We start from the raw sequence: 24141 nt of genomic DNA on the forward strand, positions 1-24141 counted from the left end.
AAAGGGTTGGGGTAGAATCTAAAGTACCAGAGGAAGGCAGAGAGGGCTCAGAGTCTGGCAAAAATCTAGGGGACAAAGACTCAACATCACATGACAGATGCTCTGGACCTTGAAGCAAGGGAGCTGTGAGATGTTTTGAAGTGGTTATGGTAGGTAGTGAAGACAATGCAGATGAATGGGAAGAGAGGTGTGAGATATAAGACTCTGAAACAGGTGGACCATAGTTCAATGTGGAAGGTAAAACTAGCGTGGGAGACTCCAAAGATGACTGCCTTTGGGCTGGGTTGGGGGTATATAACACTGGATCAGGGACTGATGATATTAGTGTTTCTGGAAAGGAAGGGCTAACAGGTAAATGAGGCAGGAGTGTCGTGCATGTGGAAAGCTCAGAGGCTTGTAAAGACTGATATAAAGACAGTAACACTGGGTGAGGTTCTGGAGACAGTAGATCTGGTGCCTGATTTTTACTTTCGGCAAGAACCGAAGTATCCACATTTAAGTATTTACTTGTTGGACTATGTTTTGAATCAGTAGGATCTGCAGGATTCAAAGCAAGAACACAAGGATTAAGACTGGAGGTTGAACCAGAGATATTATTGGGAGCTTGGCCATAGGTACTGGTGCTTGGGTCACTGGGTTTAACATCCTTAACTGCATGGGGAGCTGTTAGATTTAGCTGTGAGGAGGATGGTGAGGTTGTAGTGAGCTGAGGGGACGATTCTGAGGGAACAACTGGTTTGTTCTTGTCAGGCATGGATTTGGACCTCAATTGTTTTAAATATAGTGCTAGGGCGGGTAAAGGCATAGGTGGAGGCCGTTTGTGTGGTTTCACTTTCTCTGGTGTTGAACCATCAGAACTGGTTCTTTGAGGGTCAAAGTCGACAGGGGAGCTATTGGAGGCTTTTTGTCGGTTCTCCACTCTTTCATCTGCTGACGGCTCTGTGATGAACTGAGGATTTATCAAAACTGGAGATGTAGTGATGAAGTTCTGGTCAACCTTGGCCAGCATCACACTGCTCTGGGTACCAGTCTTTCGGACAGTCTTAGCAGATGGCCCTTTGGGATGACCACTGTTAGGCACATCTTCAGATTCAGCTAAGTCTTTAACTCCAACTTTTGGAACCGAATTAATGGTGTTGGTAACCTGAAGTGTGCAAGTTTCAACTTCTTTCACTGTCTTGCATCTTCTCAGTTTCACATGCGACTCACGAATCAGTTTAGAGAAGTTCTTTGGAAGAGGATGTGGTTTACTGAAGAAGAGAGCATTTCATTCAGCATAAGTATATCTGTACAACGGCATACTAAACAGTACATTTGTTATTACACACTCATGACAGCTTGATATACACAGATTTAAATGTGAAGGGTCCCCTTGGTCGTACCTACCTTGAGTTTGGTTCTGTGGATTTAGTATTCCCTGATCCTGATGCCTTATTCCTGTCTGTAGTAATACCAGTAACAACCTGAACTTCAGTCCTCTGGAGTCCTTGATTTGCTACTTTAGTGTTTTTAGGTTTGTTATTTGCCAAAAGCGACTTCAGGCTTTTCTTCACAGGGCTGAGCTCATTTGATGATCTGGCTTCATCTTTCTTGGAGTCATTTGCTGGGCATGACTTAAGTTTCAAAGCCAAAGAGTTAGATCCATCCTCTCTAAACCCTTTGGCAAAAGGGTTGTAGTTAACTTTGAGCTGACTGAAGCGAGAGTTTTGGTAAGCTGTAACAGCAAAAAACTCTGTCTGAGGGAATGTAATGGTTATGACATCAGGTCTGTCCAGTTGCAGATCTTCAGTAGCTTTGTCTGCAAGAACCACATGCAGCCGTGGTAAGTAACGATGTGATGAGTGCAACACAACCTTTCCCTCCTGATCCAGCATGCTGTTGGTAAGCTTTAGCATGTAGAAAGACACCGGGTTCTGCATCCAATAGTGTCCAGAGTTAGGAGATTCGGGATGAACAAAGGGACGTTTCTGTATGTGGGTTTCGGCCTTTCCATTGGCGTGCCAATCTTGTCCACTCCACTTGTAACATTTGTTGTCCACTGGATGGATATCCATGAGTAAAGCATACTTCTGGAAAGGTTCTAGACCAGAGATCCTGAAGCGACAATATGGGAACATCCTGCTTCCTTGTTTGGTTACTATCATCTCTGTCTTGCATCTGAAAAAGTCATTCCACATGTTGTTGTTGTCCAATGTGACCTTGATACCTTTGCAACTGAGGTCCGGTGGTAAATGTTGTAGTTGCTGATTGGACTGGACAGATGACTTGCTTAAGGGGAGTGTAGCCGATACTTTCATCATCTTTGCAGATCCAGGACTACATTTTCCCATGTTGTCTTCCTCCTTGGCGACAAGAATGCCTTGTCCTCCTTTACCCATCTGTCCTGATTTTAAAGCAACTAAGAGGTTAGAAGGAGAGGAAGCCATTGGCACTGGACTAAGGGCATCTGCCCCTTCGTCATGAAACACCATCACCTTCTCTTTCTTCTTCTTCTTAGCAGCCATGAACATGACATTTAGAGGGCATATAACCCTCTTACGTCACTCTGTTCATCTTTGCAGTCAGCATCCTGAAAATGACAAATACAGGAAGTTTGATTTTAAGGTGGAGGTCTTTCAAGAACCACACCATTTGCAGTGCTTTGGAGCTACTCCCCTTGGTAATTACCTCTGCAGTTAAATAAAATCCTAACCTCACTAATATGATGTGTGACTTTGCCAAAAGTTGAGTGTTTTATTGTTTGTTACTGTTGATGTGAACAAATCCCAGTATGAGCAGGGAAGCTGACCAGAAGCCAGTACTTACATTAGATGTGTTTGGACGTATTAAATTATTAAAAATAAGTAGGATTGGCATTTTGGTTGTTGACATTTCATGTCAATCTGTAAAGTGTGGTACACTGTAATAATTTCTCCTTCATATTGTTTTTACAGAACTATTAGCCTACCTGAATGAATAGTTCCGACAGTCCATTAACACTGGATTGTCGGAAAGGCTATAGGCTGCCTATAGCCTACTAGCGTAACTTTAAAAAAAACTTTAAACATTTCATTAATGTGTCAAAGAAACAACCAATGTATTAGTCGGCAGGCGTAACTTAAGCTTCAACAAGCTCAATTTCTCAATAGTTGCAACCACAAAGCAGCGTATTGTATTTTTGTGGATTGACGACCGAGCGATATAGCCTAAATTAAGTTAGCAGCACAAAAATGTAATAGGCAAGAAAATCCACGTTTAAACTAAACCGCTGGTACATTAATCCTTAACGCGGAATGGTTAACCCATCTGTTTGACAAAGTTGTCCAATTCAAAATGACGATTTAGCGCAAAATCTTGGCAATTGTATTGACTTCTTGTAAAGAAACTTGCGAACCAACAACAAATAGGCGCTTGTTTTGCATTGGGCATCGTGTGAGAGGTGGATATTGACAACACCAAACAATGCTCAAATGTTTAATATTATTAACGCAGGCCTACTGACTATACTATTTAACAACGTGGAATAAAAGCAGTAAGAATATGATCCCGCGCGCGCATTACCAACCGAATTCAATGGCGCGTGATTCCCAAACCATCATGGTCGTTCGTAAAGCATGAGGCCTTCGAGTTGGACCTCTAACTCCATCTACGTTTTAAAGACATCACAGCACTGTCTTTCAATAGGACCGTGTGCATTTTCCTGGATTACCTTTTGCATATTCGAATATATCAATGTGCTATTGTGCTAGTTTGGATCCCTGGGTTGTCTTCCCATTTCGCGTAGAAATATTATATCGTGCTCTCTCCGTCTGAAGTAAACATGCATTGCGTGCTAGCAGCACAACGTCACTGGTATGATCTGTGTACGTTCACATTGCAGTAGCTAGCTAATGCGCAGACTCAGAAGAACCCATTTTGACACACATTTAAAAACAAATTCTTGCGGAGACGCCATTAAAGACATTTTCAGGGAGTATCACATACAAAAGAAAAGCAAGGGTGAGGTAGTAGGGAACATAATATTTTGTGAAAATGTGTTGTTTGATAATGTGTCTACCTCCAACAGGTATTACAGAGCGCGATGGATGGCAACACATGCTAGCAGTGCATGGAGCTCCGTGTCTGCTCAAGCACGTGGTAATAACGATAGTATCGGATAACCAGACAGTTTTTTAGCAAATCCCTTATTAACTTCAGTATACCAACGTTTACCTTGTCTTCTTTTGTTGGCTATACAGGAAATTGCAGAGTAAGCCGTGAGACGCAAGCTGTTATCGTCGAACACAAAATAGGTTGGAGATCGAACCAAACTGCATTCAATGCATGCAGAAAACCTAGTGATTTGTGCATACGGTTGAGCTTAGCACCGTATACGGTTAGGCAGCACTATTTAGTTATGTGTCCCTAACTGTGCCGATGCAATGGCATGCGTTGTTAAGCATTGGCAACGGAATTCTCACATTTTAAATTAACTAATTTAGTAGCCTGTTTGTTTATTTTGTCTCGCGTGCATGTTCTCGCAAGTCTCTCCGTAGTCTCACGTTGTGAATAATGCGCCAGTGTCCTGTCTGAACGCTAGTTTTAGTGGTAGTGTTTGCGTATTTTCTCTTAAGCTTGCTCTCAAGACTGCTCATTGGCAGACTGACTACTTATTTAACGATATGAAAACCGAATGTCAGTGATTGTGGCCTACCTTAGGAACTATGAATAATGAGACACGACACAACCAACACTTTCTTAGAGCTATGTGAAAACCACGTTTAGCTCAGTGCACTAATCAACAATGCATGTACATTACAATGATGGCATTAGCTTCAAGTCTCTGTATTTAATGAATCTGTTGCTCGGAAAAGAACACTTTATAACAGCACAATATACAAAACATTTACATTTATAATATTAAAACTTCAGATCCCTTGATATCCCATACAGTGAAGGCATCAGATAGCCAAACAAATTGTTAAATTAGCATTGAGCATTATTTATTAAAATTTTCCAAAATATTTGTTTCCCCTAAACTGCACGAGACGGCTGCATCACAAAAACACGCTTAAAGTAATTTTTATGTCATCAGGTGTTGGAAGTTTTGAGCAATTCAAACTGATTTCACTATGTTATGGGGTAAAGAATGTAGTTGTTGTCCCATGGTTTGTTCTCACAGGAAATCCAAGAGATTGAGAACAAATTTAGAAATAACGTCCAGGATTGCCTACATGTCGTACTGGCCACCAGAAGGGTTATAAGAGGTTCATATAGGCAATTCTCTCAGTAGGATACCTGGAGTCCATACTTCATGTACAAGCAGCAGGTATGTACAGTCCCCTAGAAATGATCACCTTGAAATGGTGATTGATCACCTGCAAGAAATCTCTCTCTGACGTGTGTTTCTGTTAGTGTTGTCATATGATATCTTCATCACAGTCTATATTAATAATCATTAGCATTGATGAGCCTTAAATAGTGCTAGTGTACACTCAGTAGAATTTTCATTTAGACCGTGGTGCTGATTGGGTCTAGATGTGTTTTGAGTTCAGGCATCCTTCAATGCATGTCTCTTTGAGGTCATTTTATATGCCTGCTAGCATGCAGCCATTTATACCCAGAGACCCATCCTTCACAATGGTCAGGTCAGTCTGGAGGACCATAAGTCTACAGTAGAGGAAAGGAAGGAACTTGCATTCACATCACACGTTAATGACAGCATCATCCTCTTCGTCCTTCATCTCTCTCTGCAACCTGTCCATGGATTCCCCTGCTCTCCTCCCATCCTCCTCCATCTCTTCCTCCATGGTGCTACAAGGACCAATGATGTAACGGTAGTCTCCACCAATAGCCAGGGCCGCCCCAGATGACACCATCAGCCAGTCCTTTTCGTCCTCCTCCATGCCCACGCACTGCCAGGGCACCCCCCAGGGGGGCGGCTCCTCGGGGTCCTGGGCCCCAGCCCCCTGCTCCATCCGCTCCTCCCCTTCCAGGTTGACGTAGAGCAGAGGCTCTTTGAGGGGCCCAGGGGACAGGCTGGCCCACAGCCGTTCCAGCTGGTCAAGCAGGTGCTGGAAGCTAGGCCGACACTTGGGCACAGGGCTCCAACAACTGTGCATGATCTCATAACTGGGAGAAACACAGGTTACAATCTATGACTGCAAATCTATAATTAGCATATTAATGACCTAGGTAACCTTGATCTAGTTATTTGAATGGGGGATACATAAATAGACAAAGCTTTGAACTCACATATCGGCTCTGCAGTCTGGAGGCTGTTTGAGCCTCTCCCCCTTGATGAGGTACTCGTAGATCTCAGAGTTCTCCACGCCAGGGTAGGGGGTCTGCCCCCGCGCCATGATTTCCCACATGGTCACACCAAAAGCCCACTAAGTGTGGGAGGAAAGCAAAGGGATACATCCGATTAAATTAAACTTCAGAAATGTACAGTTTATCAAAGAGAAAAGTATGTGAACCGGCCCACTGGGTTGCTTTACAGAAATTAATATACAATGTATATGGCAAGAGTATATATCCTATAACTGCTGTGTGTCATGATCAGCATGTGACTGTGAGCACATCTGTGTGTGTGTGTGCAGTACCACGTCACTCTGTGTGGTGTAGACGTTGTCAGCTAGGCTCTCCAGAGCGATCCACTTGACTGGTAGTTTAGACACAGAGCCCTGCCGGTAGTAGTCGCCACTGTAGATCTTCTTTGACAGACCGAAGTCCGCCACACACACCGTCAGGCTCTCATTCAGCCTGGTGGTAGAACAGAGTACAGAGTCACACATACGTTAGCATGATGTTCTATGCCAGACACACACAGACACACTCTCCTGGCCCTTTGGCCCCATCATACAGGTCTGAGACGTCCAAGCAATACAGCCGAAGCAATAAGCCACACCTCTGAGATGTACTATGTGTCTAGGGGCTGGGGGGGCTCCTAGTTGGTTTAATTCCTGAGTCGATGTCCTAGTCTACTAATGAGATGCATGTTCATGTTTCAGTTCTGTGATGAAAGCTGTCTCACATGCAGTTGCGTGCAGCCAGGTCTCTGTGTATAATGCTCTTGCTGCTCAAGTACTCCATCCCCCGAGCGATGTCCAGCATGAACTGGATCAGCATCTGAAGAGACAGTGTCTATGGAGAGAGGGAGGGGGTGACAGAAGAGAGGAGGTCAGGAAGAGAACGAGGCTACTCAAGGCCAGAAGTCTATACAGAATGTATGTTTCCTCCACAACAGGAAATAAAGGAAGCCATTGATGGATCTGAGCTGAAAAATGTAACAAGAACAACCTTGGGTTTTCCAGACAAACATGAGCCAAAGAACTTATCTTATCTGGCATTGTTTCATACACATCACAGAAACTATGAGTAATTAAGGGAAATTTTCAGACAGGAACTCTTACTTACTCCTACTACTTACTAACTTAATATGAGAAACTTCTGTTATGTTTGTGTGTAAAGCTACCCACAAAGGGCTCGTCCCCTAGGCGTGACAAGAGCAGGAAGGTGTGCAGGTCTCCATGCTTCATGAAGGGCAGGATCACCATGGGGATGGGTAACCTCTGCGGGTGACGCCTGTGAAGGCTCACCCCTGGAGAGGCAGACAGAGAGCAGAGAAGGAGGCCGCCACACTCAATGGGAGAATACCATGGTGTACAGCAGTGGTACACTGCAAAAATGGCCCATCAAATTTAAGTGCAAAAATATTTGCGTTTGCTTATGCTTATAACACGTCAATTTAGCTGCCAGTGCGGTGAGAACAGTGAGTCAGAACGTAGAGTCATCTTACCAATCAGCTGTATGACGTTGGGGTGATGGAAGTCCTTCATATAGGCCGCCTCCTTCAGACACTGCTCAATGTCAGTTGATGAGTTGATGTCGGCTGTATTTATGGCAAAAGCGAGGAACGTAAGGATAAGACCAGACAAGTACATTCATTGCGTGTTTTAATGTAGCCTAATGGTCACTCACATTTAAGCACCTTCACAGCAACCTTCTGCACAGAGCTGTCCTCCATTTTCAGGAATGCCTCACGCACCGAACCAAACTCACCTGGACAGGTAGACACACAAACAGTCCAATAATAAAACAAAATGACTATTGTTGGTTACCTAGGAATTGTAATTTGTCTCCAGTTTCTGAGCTAAAAGATTTCAGCAAGCTCCAGGCCTCTATATAAGCTAGTTTGTACTTGGGTTTGCCAGGTTACTATATGATTACTACAAAAACATCACCCAGACACTGAAAACAACACCATTATTTTGCTATACACAGTCATAATTACATACTAGTCCAAACAAGACAGTGACATTTAAAGCAAAAGCCAGCATAAATGTTTCCATGATGTCTTTACTACACTTTCTGGGTGTGAGGTATTTTGTATACAGAGTCTGTGTAGCCCTTACAGTTGCAAGGTGCAGCCTTAAACTCACAAACACACGCACTCTACCAAACCCACACACACTCCTCACCTTTGCCCAGCATGTGTCCAAGTGTCAACAGTCTTTCAGGAATGAGGACATCTTGGAGCTTGGCCTTCAGATCCTCGTTGATCCCCAGACTGTCCACTAGAGGGAGACATATATGACATAACTCTCCACACAGGGCTCTGCGGGAGGGTCATGGGCCTCCCTGGGTCAAGTGTATGTGTCAATACTGGCACCAGTATTTGTGGTGGTTGCCGAAGATTTGTGGAGGACTTACAGGTGGATTCTTGCAGCTCTGGGCACTGCCTGTTGAAGGAGCGTGCTGCGGTGAAGGAGACAGAGTTCACTGTTCCCGGGGCCTTGAACACGGACCTGCAGTGACACACACAGATTCATTATGACTAACTGGCTTCTTTAGGTCAAAACAGCAGGGTTTGTTTTTCAGTGACTCTTTTTTGCTTCAGTTTAACAATCCATTTTAGGGCTAGAGAAAGAGACCCAGTCTACAGCAGCATACCCAAACTGAGTCTCCTTCCCTCGGCGGTGAACCAAAACCGTGAGCAGGAGCCCCACCATGGTTGCCACCAGCAACCCCAGCAGCAGCCCCACCCACATGTGCCCCCGCTGGGTCTGTGCCTGCACCGCTAGGAGAGGACAGCAGAGACACAGCATGCGTCACATCACTTGGAAATCGACTGGCGTGAAGTTAATTTTCAGCTCCCTGTAGGATTGCAGAGGGTCACCACACCCTTGTGTCAAAAGTTCAAAGCTGAACTAAGTGACACAGGATCAACCTGAAGCTATCCTATATAATCTTTATAGATCAATCTATGTATTAATCTGTCTGACAGGTTGGCGTGGTTACCCGAGGCTGGCATGACGAGGACGGGTTGGCTCCAGGGACCGCAGCCGGCCACAGTGCAGGCTGACACTTGGAACGTGGCGTTGAAGAAACGCCCTCCACCAGACAAGTGGGCTACGTTCTCCTTGAACAGCAGCGCCTCCTGCATGAGATCATGCAGTTCAAGTTTCAGATTTCGCAACAGCAAACTCACATTATGACTAAATTTGAATACTTTAAAGGCTTTACCAAGAAAACACAATAACTTTTTGTACTTTTGGTGGGAAGTGTCTGAACCAGCAGCAATCTTACTGTAGTTAGCTATGCTTGTTGAGGCCATAGTGCTATTGATACAGCAGCTGCTGATAAAAGTTCACCCTTCACATTTCCAGTTAATGGCCTGCTGTTTTTCTAAGAAGAGTGTCTGCATAAAAGTATTTCTTCCTGCTGAAAATACATTCAGTTCAGAAGAGTAGAAGTATTCAATCTGATCAGCTGACAGGCTATAAGGGAGTGAGTCATACATGTCTTACAGCCTGCCCTGCCCCTTGCCTTCCACATGACTGTACACAAGTACTCTGGTATGACCAGTGGCCATACTTACGTCATAATCCATAAACTGTTTCTTACATTCCATAAAACTAACAACAAAGGGCTTAATGTGGACTGGGTTCTATGGTCTGGTAGCTAAAAGTGGAGTCTTATGCCAGATGTGACAGTTGGCAACACCGTTGTTGATAGTTTGTTGGCTAAATTGCTTTATGACATTGCAGATTCACTACTGATTTCACTGTGTCTGATTGATTGGCTGATTGCTATGGTTACTGTGGCTGTGATAGGTGGTGGTGGTGGTGGTGGTACCTGGCCCTCCCCTCCAAGGTTCCACTGGACCTTATAGGCCAGAAGCTTCCCCTGTAACTCCTCCACATTCAGCTCCGCCCAGTTCAAGGACAGACGCTGCTCCGTCAGGTCAAAAGTCAGGTTCCTGGGGGCAACCGAGGGAACTACAAAACAAACACGAATACTTAGAAAATGGCATTATAAAAGTTTTGCAAGAAAACTTAAAAATGTAGATACTATTTACTGAACCTTTCTTGATTCTGAGTATTATGAACACAGAGAGAGTTGTAAGAGAAATGTTTATGAAGCTCACACCGGCTATACTAACCACTAGGAGGAGTCCCTCAGGCCAGGATGGGGCTGCAGTAGCAAAAGCCCATTGATATGGATTGAGGGCAGTAGCCACAATGGGCCATTGTACCATCAGAGCAGGAATCCACTGGCCAGCCTCCAGTGCTGCCAGTTTACAAACATACAAACAGGGTCATCCCCCCTAACCCTCCCGCCAAGCACTGCACAGCGCAGTTCACATATGTGTTTGTTTGAGGAACTTAGGAAGTATCTGAAATTACATTCAGACCCCCCCCCCCCCCCCCTTTCCCAAAGAAATTCAAACATTCTACGTCTGACATGAGGGATTGCTGACTGTCTGTCTAGCGGCGAGCGGCGCACACACTCTCATTCCTTTTGTCTTCGTCAATCCATTACTTTGTCCCCAAAGTGTTGCATGGATCAGAGAATGTGGCCCTTTAGATTTGCAGCTGCTGCTGACTAACGGCTCACAACAAAACAACCAGTCGAACAACAGTTGACACATACAGACCAGCATGTGGGTCGTCCTGTTTACATTTACATTTAGTCATTTAGCAGACGCTCTTATCCAGAGCGACTTACAGTGAGTACAGGGACATTCCCCCTGAGGCAAGTAGGGTGAAGTGCCTTGCCCAAGAACACAACGTCATTGGGCACAGCCGGGAATCTAACTGGCAACCTTATGATTACTGGCCCAATTCCCTCACCGCTCAGCCACCTGACTGTTTGCGGGCACCACTCGTTTTCTGGTCATCCTGACACAGTGTGTTTCTCCTCACCTGCCTCTGGCGTCTTGAAGTCCACCCAGGGGGAGAAGGGGGAGGTGCCCACCTCGTTGGAACAGCGGAGCCTGGCGCTGTAGTTGGCATGGCTGGTCAGCCCCTTGAGGGCCAACTGGTAGGGGGGCACTGCCACTAGCTTATCAGGGAGATCTGCCCTCCGACCGGACCGCTTAGACATCTTGTAAAGGCATGGAGGACAGAGAGGACATACTAAAGTAGGTGTTCGATACTGACAGGAAAACAGATCTTGAACCAGGTATATGGTTCCTTGCAAATGTGTGTGTTGTGGAGGGGTATACCTGTATGCTGCAGGACACTAGGTCAGAGTGGCCGGTAAAGCCAGGTTTCCATAACAACGTGACATTGTTCTCCAGCACCTGGACCACCTGTACACCCACAGGGGCTGATGGCAGAACTGACACACACACACACACACACACACACACACACAGGTCAAAAACTGGTCTGTGAAGTCCACCTCCAGTAATCTTCAGTCTGTTGTTTTGATTTGGCAAGTCAAATTTCTGATAACAAACCGATACAGCATCACACTATCCAACCCTGTGTCACCAATGTAAGTGATGACAGTAATCTACATGGAAATTATAACTCACCTTTTATGTGCACAGTGCCTGTACGCGACACAGAGATTCCTCTCGCATTCTTGGCTTCACAGTAGAACTTAATGCTGTTATTCACACCTAGGGAGAACCAGACACAGCTCAGACACACAGTCAGGAGACATAGGCCAGGAGAGACAGACAAGCGTGCCTTTTAACAACATTCTAAGGCCCGTTCAAGGCTGAGGTGTCAGATGGTGAAAAGTGAGTGAGTTAGACCAGAACTGTATCCTGCCATGCAAGACCAACAGACCCAACAGGCTGGTTAATACACAAGTTACAACAGACATTAAGATAGCAGTCACATCAAGCAGGTTATTGTGGGAACAGCTGGTTTATCGGTTCTGTCTTGACACGCCATGAGAGAACAGTGACAGTGAGCAGCTATGGAAGGGTTGAAGGGGTTTGTAACAGACAACCTGAAACCAAGAAGCTGGTTTGAAGGCAACATAACAAATGTTTCATTATCTAGATGTTGTTTTACTGAATTTTAAATTTTTAACTTTCACTCCTGACATTTTTTACACACATATCTGTACTCTCTACTTCTTACATTTTTAAGCCAGGCTTGTTACTTTAGTTTGAATCTGTATTTGGTGGCATGATCAATATTATTTCTTGTCATTGCTTTTTTCATTTCCTGGCTATCACGCACAACAAACGTAAGATAGCTAGTCTACAAGCTAGTCTCCCATCTCATTCTCTCTCCTTTCCTCTCCTTTAATTGTGTGTGGGAAAAAGGATTCCCCAAAAAAACGTCAAACGTTTTTGTGTCGTGTTGTGTGTGAAAAAAAATAAAACATGTTTCTAAAGGTTTAAAAAACATTTTGGAAAAAAGGTACATTATGGATGACACAGAGGGAGTTAGTGATGTCGACATGACTGAGAATAGAGACATTCCTGATCACCCATGGCCATATATGAGGGAGATGTTTGAAGTTGTCGGGGTCAAAAAGGATTCCTGGCAAATGCGCTGCATGTCTATAGTGTCTTTTTGTATTCATGTATTAATATGATGTGAGGTCCAGTAACCAGCGTGACACTAAAACAGGTAGTAGTAATGGCTACTTTTTATTTAAGTATATGTCAGAGCCCACACTTCTTTACTTCAACTAGAGTGAAAAAGTGTAGTCAGAACTTCAACTTTTACCAGAGTCTTTTTAAACATGAGTATCTGTACTTCTACTAGAGTGAAGGATGTGTGTACTTTTGCCATCTCTGCAGGGATGTTCTATGTTGTATTACATGGAGACCTACCGTTGACATGGAACACAGAGGGGGAGGGGCCGATGTCTCCCTGCTGGACCCCCCCAAGCCGCCAAAGAACATCAACCGGGTCAGGGGGCCCCACAGCAGCACAGGTCAGGTTAAAGGGCACCCCAGGGAAGGTAGCCACGTCCTGGGGCTCCAATGTGAAATGGGGGACACCTGGAGAAAGGTAGTATGGAAGAGACAGATTTGAGTGAGAGAGGGGGATTCTGGCTATTGGCAAAATAAAGAGAAATGGACAGAGGTGTGAATTTACCTTCTACAGTGATCCAGGCTGGTTCGGAGGAGATGGTGAGGCTGTGGAACTCTACCTCACACCAGTACTTCCCTGCATCCTGCTGCTGCACTGACTTAACACTTAAAACAAACACAACCTCAGTCATTTCCTCAGATCATTCTGCGTTTTCATGAAATGATCATGTTAATTGCTATCACTGGAAAGAGCATGTAACTTGGCTAAATGCGGAAATTAACTAAATCAAATCTGTCTCTGAGGCATGGCCTCCATAGATGGACTGGCATGTAGCAATGAGAACCATTAGGAGACAATACAGTGGACAACAAGCAGCATGATCAATCAGAAGGACCAAGTAACTGAGTTTATGAACATGATGCACCTCATACCCATAGACATACAGCCTAGATACAAAACAGTACATTCACACCAACAAGAAACTCCAGTTTCCAACCAACACTCCACATCTCTGCTATCTGGGTGAGGTTCAGTTCTGATTATCAAGCAGCTTTTGAAAAAGGAGGGAAAGAGAGAAGGAGGGAAGGAGAAAGTAAACATCAGACTTTGATCCCAGCGCCAGCCTGCACGTGCAGGAGATTAGAGCGGGCGGTCTGAGAGCGGAGACGCGGGATCACCCTCCCTCTCGTCAGCCGCAGCTCCGGTCTGAAGGGTTACGTTACTCACAGGCAGCTGACTGCGTCCAAGTCTGTAGCCGGTCTCTATTATACCTTAGCTCCTACTGAGGTGAACCCCTAAAGATTGCATGTGATAGAGCTGTTGTGACAAATGTAAAACAACTTTGGACCTTTGGTTGAAAAATAATAATAATAATAAAATAAATAAAAAATGTTTCAAAAGTAGAGCTCTGAAACCATGGAACTTTCCGATACTTGAGGTGTGCGGTTGATGTGTAGGATACCGGTATGTACATTGGGACGGTAACAAATTCTAACGTGATGCATGGGTTTCTGTCTCCTTTACAGCAAACATGTATTTCAGCTCTCCCTGGGTCTCTCGTGGTCCCCCATCTCTAGCCATGTTGACTGGCCCTGCCAGGAACTAAGTGCCAAAGCTGATTACCAGACTCCCATCCTCCTCTACACTGATCAAGGGACATCTGAACATGGGTCAGTTTTCCATTTCTGCCACTAGAGGATAAGCCTACAAGGTGAGTAGTCAGCAGATTTGAGATCTGTCGGTATGGGTGACTGTTCACCAGCCCAACAAAATTCCTGTGAGCGATGTTGAAAAGAGGGGAAAGTCTTTAAAAACAGGATCAACATCCGCAGCAACAGCAGCCTGTATTTACCGTGCCCCAGCGTGTTTGACCATAACAAACGGGGGGCCTCATACCACATAACACACCAACATACAGCAGTGTCACCTCTAAACATGAACACAGACAGGCTCAGACCAGACTTGATGTAATGCAAGGTTGAAGGGTCAGTTTGAAGGGTAGATAGCTGGGCACATTGTTGACTATCCAGCTTTCTAAAAGAGAAGGCCGTTGTTTGAACATCCTTCAACTACCAGGACAACTACTGTACATATTAACGGGGAAATTAATGACATACTAGCGTTAAGTGACCGTGCACCTATGTGCCATGAGTCAGACCATAGTGGCTCTTCAGTACAAACTTAGATACAGTCGCTTACCTGTTTAAGTTAACTAGACAACTGGATGTTACAGTAACCCATGCATCAGCAGTGACAGTCCAGCTTTGTAGCATACTCCTGCTTCATAGCAGTAGCTTACCAGTGGATAGTGCAGGTGTAGCAGTAACCAACCAGTAAAAGGTCCAGTGGACCTCCAGAATTATTTATGTGCATCTGTTCCGTGGACTAGTGCTACTCTCCTATTAGTGTGTCTGTACAGTTCAGCCAGGTATAACGGGGCTAGGTCTACTCAGGACAGCGTAACAGACTACCTGTGGAAGGTCTCCCAGTGATGAGCCTCCAGAGTTATGTACATCTGGTCGGTGGAGTACAGCTTCTCTCCATCCTTCATCCACACAATCTCCGGCTCGCTAATGCCCTCGATTGCACAGCCCAGCCGCACCATGTTGCCCTGGGTTACCGTCAGGTTGGTAGGGTTCTTTGTAAAACGTATTCCTAGAGGTAGAAAACACACACAACCCAACCGAGGCCAGAGAGGTGAATAACTTTCAAAAGAAGAGGAGTGCACATGCCACTTGACAGAAATGAAGGGATGAAGTCAACTGTTGTTTTGTTTCTGATGTATTACTACCAATGACTGGCTTCAAGACAGTGCATTGAGTCAAAGAAAGTGGAAGTTGAGGAATACAGTTGCCTGAAGTCTGACACACAAAAGACAAAAAGAAATACTTCATACTTTAGATATCTTGTTTTTTCTTAAGACTTGGGCATATGTGGCTGGCTTCTGCCAACACCTATGATGATTTGAGGGAGCGGTTAAGAAATCGGGCTAGTAATCAGAAGGTTGCCAGTTCGATTCGAACCATTCGATTATGGTTGGCAGCGCAAAATGTTCCAATATTTTTGGAAGCAAAATATGATTAAAAGTCAGCTTGCATAATTTTTCAAGAAGCTTTTGTATGGCTCTGTTTGTGTCTATTGTGCTGTGGTTGTTGCATATATCTTGGCTGGGTGTGTTGTGACTCGGGTGTAGAGACGTCATAGGGTTCTGTAAACGAGTGAAAGCTCTCCACTGTGACAGCTCACTACAGCTGTGTCCTCCAGCTAGGGCCCACCAAACGACACTCAGCCTGTAGAACACAACTATCAATGACCATATTCTTCTACAGAACTCAGTCATGGCAGAAGGCAGAGGCCGTTTAATGTATTTATACCTTTCTGTCGACAGAGCTCAATGGTTCTCCATTTCACATGAAATGAATGCTCTAATACCATAAATGTAGTTCCCTCCAAGGATACAAATAAAGAAACAAAGTCAAAGTCAGTGTATTGTAGGAGATTTTGCAAGTGGATGGCTCAATAAATATATTTCAATTGGTGTTTACACATGGAAATACCAGAAAATTGGGTGAAATGCTCAATGTAAACAAGCCTGGACAGAGTCAACAATGTCCTTTACTCTGCATATTTATCTTGTAAATCTGAACAGCGCTACACTGCGTTGCTTGGCTGTAATGGAATAGACGGGTATGGATATTTTCCCCTCCGAGGTCATGCCTGGCAGTTCTGGAGTTCCATCTGATGATATTTCCCTCTTTAATAATTCATAATGAAACACAACTGGAGGCAGGACAACAATGAATAGCCTTTCGCACCCACATTTAGTTGAGCTTATGCGGGGTTAAAGTTTAAATGAAACCATTTCAGCTTTTTAATCTAATACAAACGTGAAGTGCTGGGCCACTTTGATAAAATAAATATGAATGTTTTCAAAATACGATAGTGTTGACCATCGTATTCTCGTATGCACTTCAGAGCACTTGATAAATGCATGTGATCAAGTTGCAAAATCGTAAGTGGTACTTACCATGGCTTCCTTGATTACTTTGTACCAAAAACAATATAATCAAATGAGCAATTTTCATTTTTTCATCATGTGTTTCACAAGTTTTGAAGCTCTTCTGGCTCAGTAAAATATTTCCAAGTGTCCGCAAAGTTTGGTCCTGGAGACGGTCAACAGGCTACATGTCCCATCTATGAAGGAGCTCCGCTGTAGAAAGTGAATTCTCGACTAACGAGTCGGCTGCAATTCATCCACTTGATGCAGTAACGTAGAGTACCTTGTCCTATGTGGTTGACGCTTTCTCCGTTCATCAAATAGTTTTTTTAAGTTTCTTTACTTGTTTCAAACATGTAGGCAATTCTTCGATTTGTTATTCTTTCCTCCGCGGCAGGATGTGTAGGGTTGAAGCGCTTGCTCTGCTCCTATGGAATGCCCGTGCGCATTATCGCCGCCTAGTGTATGCTTGACGTGACACAGTCACAGAGAATCAACGTTAGATTATGGAATCTTGATTCTCATTCCTGTAGAACAAAATAAATAAATAATCGTACTGAAAGTGTCGTAGATATAGCCTATTTAATACGAGAATGTAATGAGATAAAACGAGGTCACGAGGTGATTATACAAGTTCAACAGTCCAGTTGAATAAACTAATCAGCGAATGCGATGTAAAATGTTCACCAAAGCTACAAAGCAAGACTCCATTGTACAGAAACACGTATGGGACAACTTAAACATTCTAAACGCGTTCAAGGGTTGTTATGAAGTACAGGCCTATATAGGTTAATGAGTTTTCGAGAGAAACTAAACTGTTAAAGTAACACATTTAATGACAACAATGTCGAGTTCGCTTTCTAGATAGGCATTCTATGCTACATTATCTAAAAAGTTTGTTCTTCTAAATGATTCCCATAGACTTTAAGTGGTGGAGTAACCGTGGTAGGATAATCTTGATGAATAGTATTCTCACTGACCGTAAACGATGGAACGGTTTCAGTGTGAAGCTGTACCCAGCACATAAGGCTAGCAGCTTGCCACACTAGCAATTTAAAGAAAGACAACTGTAGTAACCTACATCCATACAATACCTGTATTAGTTATAGACGGCTGACTACTCCTCCTTTCACAGAAACAACACAACTGATCAGCAAATATGATTTAAAAACAATAACAATCCATTTAAGAGGTTGTGGGCGAAAATAAATATTTAGTACAAGATTCAGCACAAGCAAAGGCGCGTTCATATTGGGAAAGGAGCAGGTGGAAACATGTACCACTCCTTAAAACAACTGAATAGAAATATGCTAAAATAATCATAGATTAAAATACAATTAGAAACTATATGTAGTGAGAAGCTGGGCGTGCAAAACAGACGGAAGGCCTGAGTCCAAAGTGTTTCAAAGGTTCAAAAAAAGATTGATAGCACAAAGACGGATCTTTATCTGGTGATGATCTTTGTGCTATGAACCTATTTGGGGGAAGTCATTTCCTTCATTTCAAGCCAAGCCTCTCACAAACAGTGTAGCACTTTCATCCACTACATGTTGATCAGAAAACGATTACCAGTTACCTATAGTACTACAGCTCTCCTTTGTTTTTACTTATTTCAGTAGGGTAACGGATAATAAACTACATTACTGGCCAAGTGGAGACAGTCCTCGTCTGTACAAAAACTTCTTATATATTGTCTCTCACATCAACTCATCCTGGTCGTGTACACGCTTCTTAGTCTTCACATAACTTGCTTAATTCTGGGCAACTGCATAGGTTTAGTGTCACTGACAAGCAAAACACATCCATTATAATCTCCTCAATATAATACTGAACAATAGGGACTTTCCTTCTACAGTCATGGTGCTTGTTAGATAGATTAGAAACCATAATATACCAGTGATTTGACAATGACATGCCACTTCTAATGGAACATCACTACCCACTGTCATGCTTCAAAGTACAATGTGCATTTTGTTCATAAACAGACAAACATTTATTTGAAGATAATTTAGTATGATTAAATGTAGTATCTGTGGGCATCCTAAATCAGTGTGCTGTCCCTGGGATGTGTTGTTGACATACTGGTAACCTCCATTACTGATCTGATGCCGGTGTTTATATCCAACCAGACATAGACCAGTAACCTGCTGTCCGCATGTTCGTCCGTCTATCCATCTGTTAGTCTGTCCCTCCATCGCCATCCTCCTTCACTGTGCTCTGATGCTGCAGAAGCTGCTGTTGTCGTAAAGCCACACCCACCCACTTAGAGAGTGGGTGGTTGAGAGCTAGTAGCTAGTAGTTTTAAAGATTGACTTCAGGGAGTGCTCTAGTCTACGAATCTTCTTCAGGCAAACTTCTTCTTGGTGGCGGTGAAACGCTCCATATACTGTTGAGTAAGTAGCAGTGAAACACATCAAAGGCTGGAGCAATAAAATGTGATAATCAGCAGTGAGTTGAGAAGTTGAACGCATGAATTGCATGTTGTGGAGGTATAAAGCCACCTGAGGTACAGCCAAGACAAAGAGATAAGCTCCTTGAGTGAATTATGAGTTGTTATAATTCTTTGGCTATTCTGAGAGTTTACTGGTTAAATTTAACTAATGATTAGATTAGGATTATGACTGGTAAGGAATATAGGAACTGTTTAAGCCTGTACTTTCACAGTTGATCCTCCTAGCAAGAATTGAAATCCCATTATTGTCTAGCCCCCCTCTCTGGTGAAACTGTATTTATTCAAAGACGGTTGACAAATTTCATCCAGGAAAAAAAAGAACGAATTATTATGGTGAAAGGATAAAAAGTATGACATAATGCCTGTTTTATAACCAGTGGATAATCTTTGCTTCCAAACAAAGCGATAAGGGCAGAAAATTCCCTCAGTGTCACTTGCTTCTCCCTCTGTTCCTTCCTCTCACCTTGAACAGGTAATTTGGCGACACATCCCTCACATGCACAGAACCTACGTCTTCCTTACCTTCTCGTAACCCTCCAAGTCCCTCATATCCTTCACCTCAAACAGGTTTCCCTCCACAGACAGTAGGGAGACCTGAGAGTCCGTCAAGATGGAGGTAGGAATGGAGCAAAGTTCCAGGCAGTTCTCCTCGAGGCGCAGCACCTTTAGTCTGGGACACCTGGATACCTCCCCAGACAACAACGAGATCTGGGGGATAAAACCAAGGATTTGGCTTTTACTGTGTGAGTGCTAGCTTTACGGTAAATCTATTTCATTAAGATGCCTTGTGTTTGATACCATGGCAGTTTCTTAGTATTTTGGGTTACAACTACAGAAGAGTTGTCTTGAGGAGTTGCCTTGGCTATAATAGCCTACATGCCACTTCACCAAACTGGAAATGATACCTGGTTCTGGTTCAAGTTGATCTCTATTGTCTGCAGAGCAGAGACCTCGGGGGGCACGGCCTGGATGTGGTTCTTGGACAGGTCCAGCAGGTCCAGGTGTCGGAGGGTGCCCAGGCCAGGGGGGAACTCCATGAACTTGTTCCCTGCAAGGCTAAGGGTCCGTAGGGCCTTGAGCTGTCCCATGGTGGCTGGCAGTTGCTGGAGTTGGTTACCATTCAACAGCAGTGTCTCCAACTTTTTCAGCTTGCTTATCTCACAGGGGAGACTCGCTTAAACACACAAGTACAAATGTGAAAGTGATGTAGTACGCATGTAAACATGTTAAGAGAGGGATGTACATCAATAATGCAGGAAATGGACATAATCTATTCAATGAAGCTCTAACACTAATAATACATTGTCCATTATGAACCATTTCCCATACATCTGACTGAGGCTGATGTTGTAAAGTGATATATTAGACAGAGAAGATCCGGAACAACCACTTACTGAGTTTGTTACAGTTAAGAGTCAAACTCTTCATATGTAGAAAGTTCCCTATGGACGCCGGAAGCACCTCTATCTTGTTGTTGGACAAATCCACAGTCCGCAGGTTACCAGTCAGTCTTTGGAGTTCCTCAGGGAACTGAAACACAAAGCTGAAAGGTTGAAAACATCGACAAGACTTTAACAGAAGCAGTGTATTTCATCATTAGTGTTACGCAGAGTCTATCAACATCTGTCAGCTTAATATACCTAACTAAATTAGTTTAAGCTTGGTCACATTGACACGCCCATTGATGTGTCAATGTGACACGATTTACCTCAGGGAGACCCTTTCCAGTCAGCTGAAAGACCCCCGTCTTCTGTGAAGTCTCCAGGTGAGACTTAAGAGCACTGTTCCCCATTTATAACACAGCTGCTGACAGGAGCCAAGTAAGATGCAACTGTAACCTGCCAGCCACACACAGCTAGCGACCAAGACCTGGAAGGCTAGCTAGTGGATGTAGCTTCTCGTGCTGCTGTATTGTCGTGACTAGTTTCTTCTGTTACTAAATGATGCAGATGTTTAGTCACCCTGCAAGAATGGAGTGCATAGATATATTATTGTAGCGGTGGGCGTTGTCATCAAAAACAAGCAACAACTCAGCATAACTTAGCAACAGTACACGTAACTAGCTCCTTTTTACAGAGTAACAGTAATCTAGTTCTACACTACAGTAGAGAGATTAAACAACCAACAGTTACCTGCGACTTCATGCATTATATGAAATCTTAGACGATAGTTTAGATAACGTTAGATGTAACGTTAGCTATTGTGCTAACTAGCCCAGTATTGTAGCAGTGTTCAGTTGTGGCACAAACTAACAACTAGCTACCTATAGGTTAGCTAGCCAGACCATTTGAAATGTGTTTGTTTACTTACGTCACAGTTTGACACGCGGTTGTTTTTTCCGTCCAACACTTCCAAATGGTTTCCCGATTAAACTCCGGTCACCACACCTACTAGTTTTCACTTAATCCTGTTTAGACCGAGACTTGCTTGCTATCTAGCTTGCGACCCCAATGCGCATGCCAAAGACTGGCGGTTTCTTCTCGATCAAAATCAGGTTTGTCGATAAGTAGGTTTAGCTCTACACATACAGTACGAGGAATTTGCTATTTAGTTCTACGAAGCAGCCCGGCGGTTTACCAATTCTACTTTAATCTGTGCAACGTGATGGCTCTGGGTTGACCGAAAACGATGAATCTTCAAGTTAAAAAATGTTTTACCACTAGATGGGGGTAATCAAACATCGTGACTAAAAAACCCGGAAGCAAAATAACACTTTCTAACGAAGAACATATTGTCTTTGAGGCGGGGTACATTTGAACAACAAAGTAATTAATTTACAGGTAAGATTTATGAAACGATTTCACCAACTTTGTGTGATTTTTTAATTTTTTTTATAGCTACACCTATTTATTAAGATGTATTTCTCATGATGTGCCCGGCCCCCTCTTATACTGCATTTTTTCAATCAAGTCTGAAGCAGACATTGTTCCAACAACAACAACTGTAAAAGTTGCTATCGAATGAATCCGGCGTGGGAGCTAACCCCGTACTGGGTGACACCTGTTGCAAGTGTGTTGTCCAGATGTGTCGCCACAGGCGTCCTGTCCCAGGTAAGCCTGACGTGTGATCGCTTCCTATTGTTGTTCCGAATGTTGCCTTTATCAAGAACGAACTGAACTATGTCATGTCTTACCGAAACAAATACTTCACAGTCACATGCAAAAGTAGGGGTTCTGCGGTGACTTACAACTGAGAACAATCCCCATCCTCTTAGGCTGACCTGGACACTGTCCCCAAGGAACCCCATGTATTCTCCACACATCTCCAAGAGGCTGAACAGCTCATCTCAATGGAACGAGAGCTTGACAAAGTAAACTCATCAGTATGCATAGTCTGTGGCCTTGTCTGGTGCAGTGGAAATAGCCCCCTGTCTTTGTAGTTGTTGTATGAAGCCCAAACCTTATGTATGTTGATATCTGTTTGGTTCAGGTGAATCTAGAGACTGAGTTATTGAAGTTGGAGAAGGAAAGTGCAGATGTCACTCACAAATTTTACCTGAGTAAGTTCACTAGAAGAAGCCTTGTTGCATATTGCTATGAGTTTGTGAGTGTGTGGGGTGCAGTCCTTGTTATCCTACTAGAATGCCTCTAATGACTTGGTGTGTATTGTCCAGGCCAGAGGTTCTCTGCCCTGCAGGAGTTCACCAGCCACCTGCAGGATGTGCTGAGGGAGCAGGCCAGTCTGCGGCAGAGACTGATGAAGCCACTGTGTCAAACCAACCTACCTGTAGAGGCTGACCTCCACAGGTTCTATAGATTATTCACACTCCTTTCTGTCTCTTTCCCACCTTAATGCCCCTCTCCTCTGCCACGCATTTACAGACTGATAGTTCTCCCTCCTGCCCTCAACTGTTTATTGGTTTACAATTGGTAAATTGTTATCAACAGTGACAAAACAATTTCATATGAAGTATAGTATAGACTGTGCTAAACTTTCTTCCTAGGTACGTGGTGGAAGTCATCAAGATGGTGGTGGACTTCATTGGGAATCTTGAGACGAGCATGAACATTGTGCGGACCATTCCCACTGTCGATGACTCCATGAACAAACTGGTGAGTATTTGCAAAGCCCTTCAGTTGAGACCCCTAAATGGTGTTATTAGCGCTGCAAAAATGTTACTTATTGTTTATTTTTTCGAACCTTTTAAACACTTCTCCTCTTTACTTTCATCTCTCCTGCCTTACCATTTCTCCCCCCCCCCCTTCCCTCTATAGAACAATGGTTTAGCCCAACTCTTGGCCCAGGTAGCGGAGGTAGAGAAGCTTTCAAAACAGATCCTTCAGTGGAGGACCCACCACAGCAGCTTCATCAGTGACACCAGCGCCACCTGACCACACAGTGACACCAGTGCCACCTGACCACACAGCCACACACACAGCCTGCTGTAAGGCTCCAGTCAAACCTCTTCACTCCCTCATAATGGGTGTGTTTGCATGAGAAGAGTATTATGTGCCTGATGGTCATTCGTTGTCAACGTGTTTCCAAAATATGTAATGGGGTCATGTTTGCCTTGAAAACAATGTTCTAATCAGTTTATACCTAGAAGTTCTAGAACTCAATTATAATGCACATTATGTTATGTAAGAAATTGACAGTTCTTATATAATTTACAAATACAATAACAAAGTACATATACTTCATGAGTTATATTGGATGTTATCTCCTCCTTTCTCTAGTGGTGACATGTCACATGATGTAGCAAGATTTTGTTGATTGAAAGGTAAGGAGGATTCTGGGACAGGGCTGCACTCAAGAGAACCCTGTCAGGATTAAGACGTGCTGTTATGTTTCCTGTAACTGAAATATTTGTAACTATATTTGGTACAATGCATTGCCTGTCAACAAGTGCCATTGCTTTTCTATAACTTGATTGCCATGTTCTCTTTGACAAATATGAGTTAATAAATGTATAATACATATAGATGTATTGAATGTGCTTT

General features: G+C 43.6%; 4 protein-coding genes across 5 annotated transcripts; 1 reads left to right on the forward strand and 3 right to left on the reverse strand.

Moving 5' to 3' along the window:
- Nucleotides 1-47: 47 nt before the first annotated feature.
- LOC136949061 (MAX gene-associated protein-like) lies at nucleotides 48-3791 on the reverse strand. The gene is made up of 4 exons (XM_067243266.1): nucleotides 3689-3791; nucleotides 1387-2569; nucleotides 833-1250; nucleotides 48-65 (listed from the first exon to the last, which is right to left on the reverse strand). Exons 2-4 carry the CDS (start codon nucleotides 2508-2510, stop codon nucleotides 48-50), a joined length of 1560 nt encoding a protein of 519 aa, XP_067099367.1. The 5' UTR covers nucleotides 2511-2569; nucleotides 3689-3791.
- A 1006-nt stretch (nucleotides 3792-4797) lies between these two features.
- Nucleotides 4798-17108, reverse strand: tyro3 (TYRO3 protein tyrosine kinase). The gene is made up of 19 exons (XM_067243769.1): nucleotides 16780-17108; nucleotides 15224-15407; nucleotides 13317-13417; nucleotides 13049-13219; nucleotides 11786-11872; nucleotides 11471-11586; nucleotides 11169-11349; nucleotides 10099-10241; nucleotides 9262-9400; nucleotides 8914-9040; nucleotides 8674-8768; nucleotides 8442-8537; nucleotides 7942-8022; nucleotides 7760-7852; nucleotides 7440-7561; nucleotides 6995-7104; nucleotides 6564-6723; nucleotides 6214-6350; nucleotides 4798-6090 (listed from the first exon to the last, which is right to left on the reverse strand). The coding sequence occupies exons 1-19, from the start codon at nucleotides 16835-16837 to the stop codon at nucleotides 5664-5666; spliced, it is 2628 nt and encodes an 875-aa protein (XP_067099870.1). The 5' UTR covers nucleotides 16838-17108; the 3' UTR covers nucleotides 4798-5663.
- A 223-nt stretch (nucleotides 17109-17331) lies between these two features.
- lrrc57 (leucine rich repeat containing 57) lies at nucleotides 17332-21707 on the reverse strand. Its single transcript, XM_067243778.1, has 6 exons — nucleotides 21512-21707; nucleotides 20910-21163; nucleotides 20596-20731; nucleotides 20107-20375; nucleotides 19724-19909; nucleotides 17332-19135 (listed from the first exon to the last, which is right to left on the reverse strand). The coding sequence occupies exons 2-6, from the start codon at nucleotides 20991-20993 to the stop codon at nucleotides 19094-19096; spliced, it is 717 nt and encodes a 238-aa protein (XP_067099879.1). The 5' UTR covers nucleotides 20994-21163; nucleotides 21512-21707; the 3' UTR covers nucleotides 17332-19093.
- Nucleotides 21708-21824: 117 nt separating this feature from the next.
- Nucleotides 21825-24119, forward strand: haus2 (HAUS augmin like complex subunit 2). Of its 2 annotated transcripts, XR_010877430.1 has the most exons (8): nucleotides 21825-21981; nucleotides 22112-22251; nucleotides 22416-22511; nucleotides 22631-22700; nucleotides 22815-22947; nucleotides 23145-23253; nucleotides 23416-23585; nucleotides 23878-24119. XR_010877430.1 is itself a non-coding variant. In XM_067243779.1 (7 exons), exons 2-7 carry the CDS (start codon nucleotides 22162-22164, stop codon nucleotides 23530-23532), a joined length of 615 nt encoding a protein of 204 aa, XP_067099880.1. In that variant the 5' UTR covers nucleotides 21825-21981; nucleotides 22112-22161; the 3' UTR covers nucleotides 23533-24119. The 2 variants fall into 2 exon arrangements, 1 of the variants encoding a protein (XP_067099880.1); XM_067243779.1 differs by having other exon boundaries at nucleotides 23416-24119.
- The last annotated feature ends 22 nt before the right edge of the window (nucleotides 24120-24141 follow it).

This window comes from Osmerus mordax, chromosome 9 (genome assembly GCF_038355195.1).
Source record: "Osmerus mordax isolate fOsmMor3 chromosome 9, fOsmMor3.pri, whole genome shotgun sequence".
Taxonomy (NCBI): Eukaryota; Metazoa; Chordata; class Actinopteri; order Osmeriformes; family Osmeridae; genus Osmerus; species Osmerus mordax.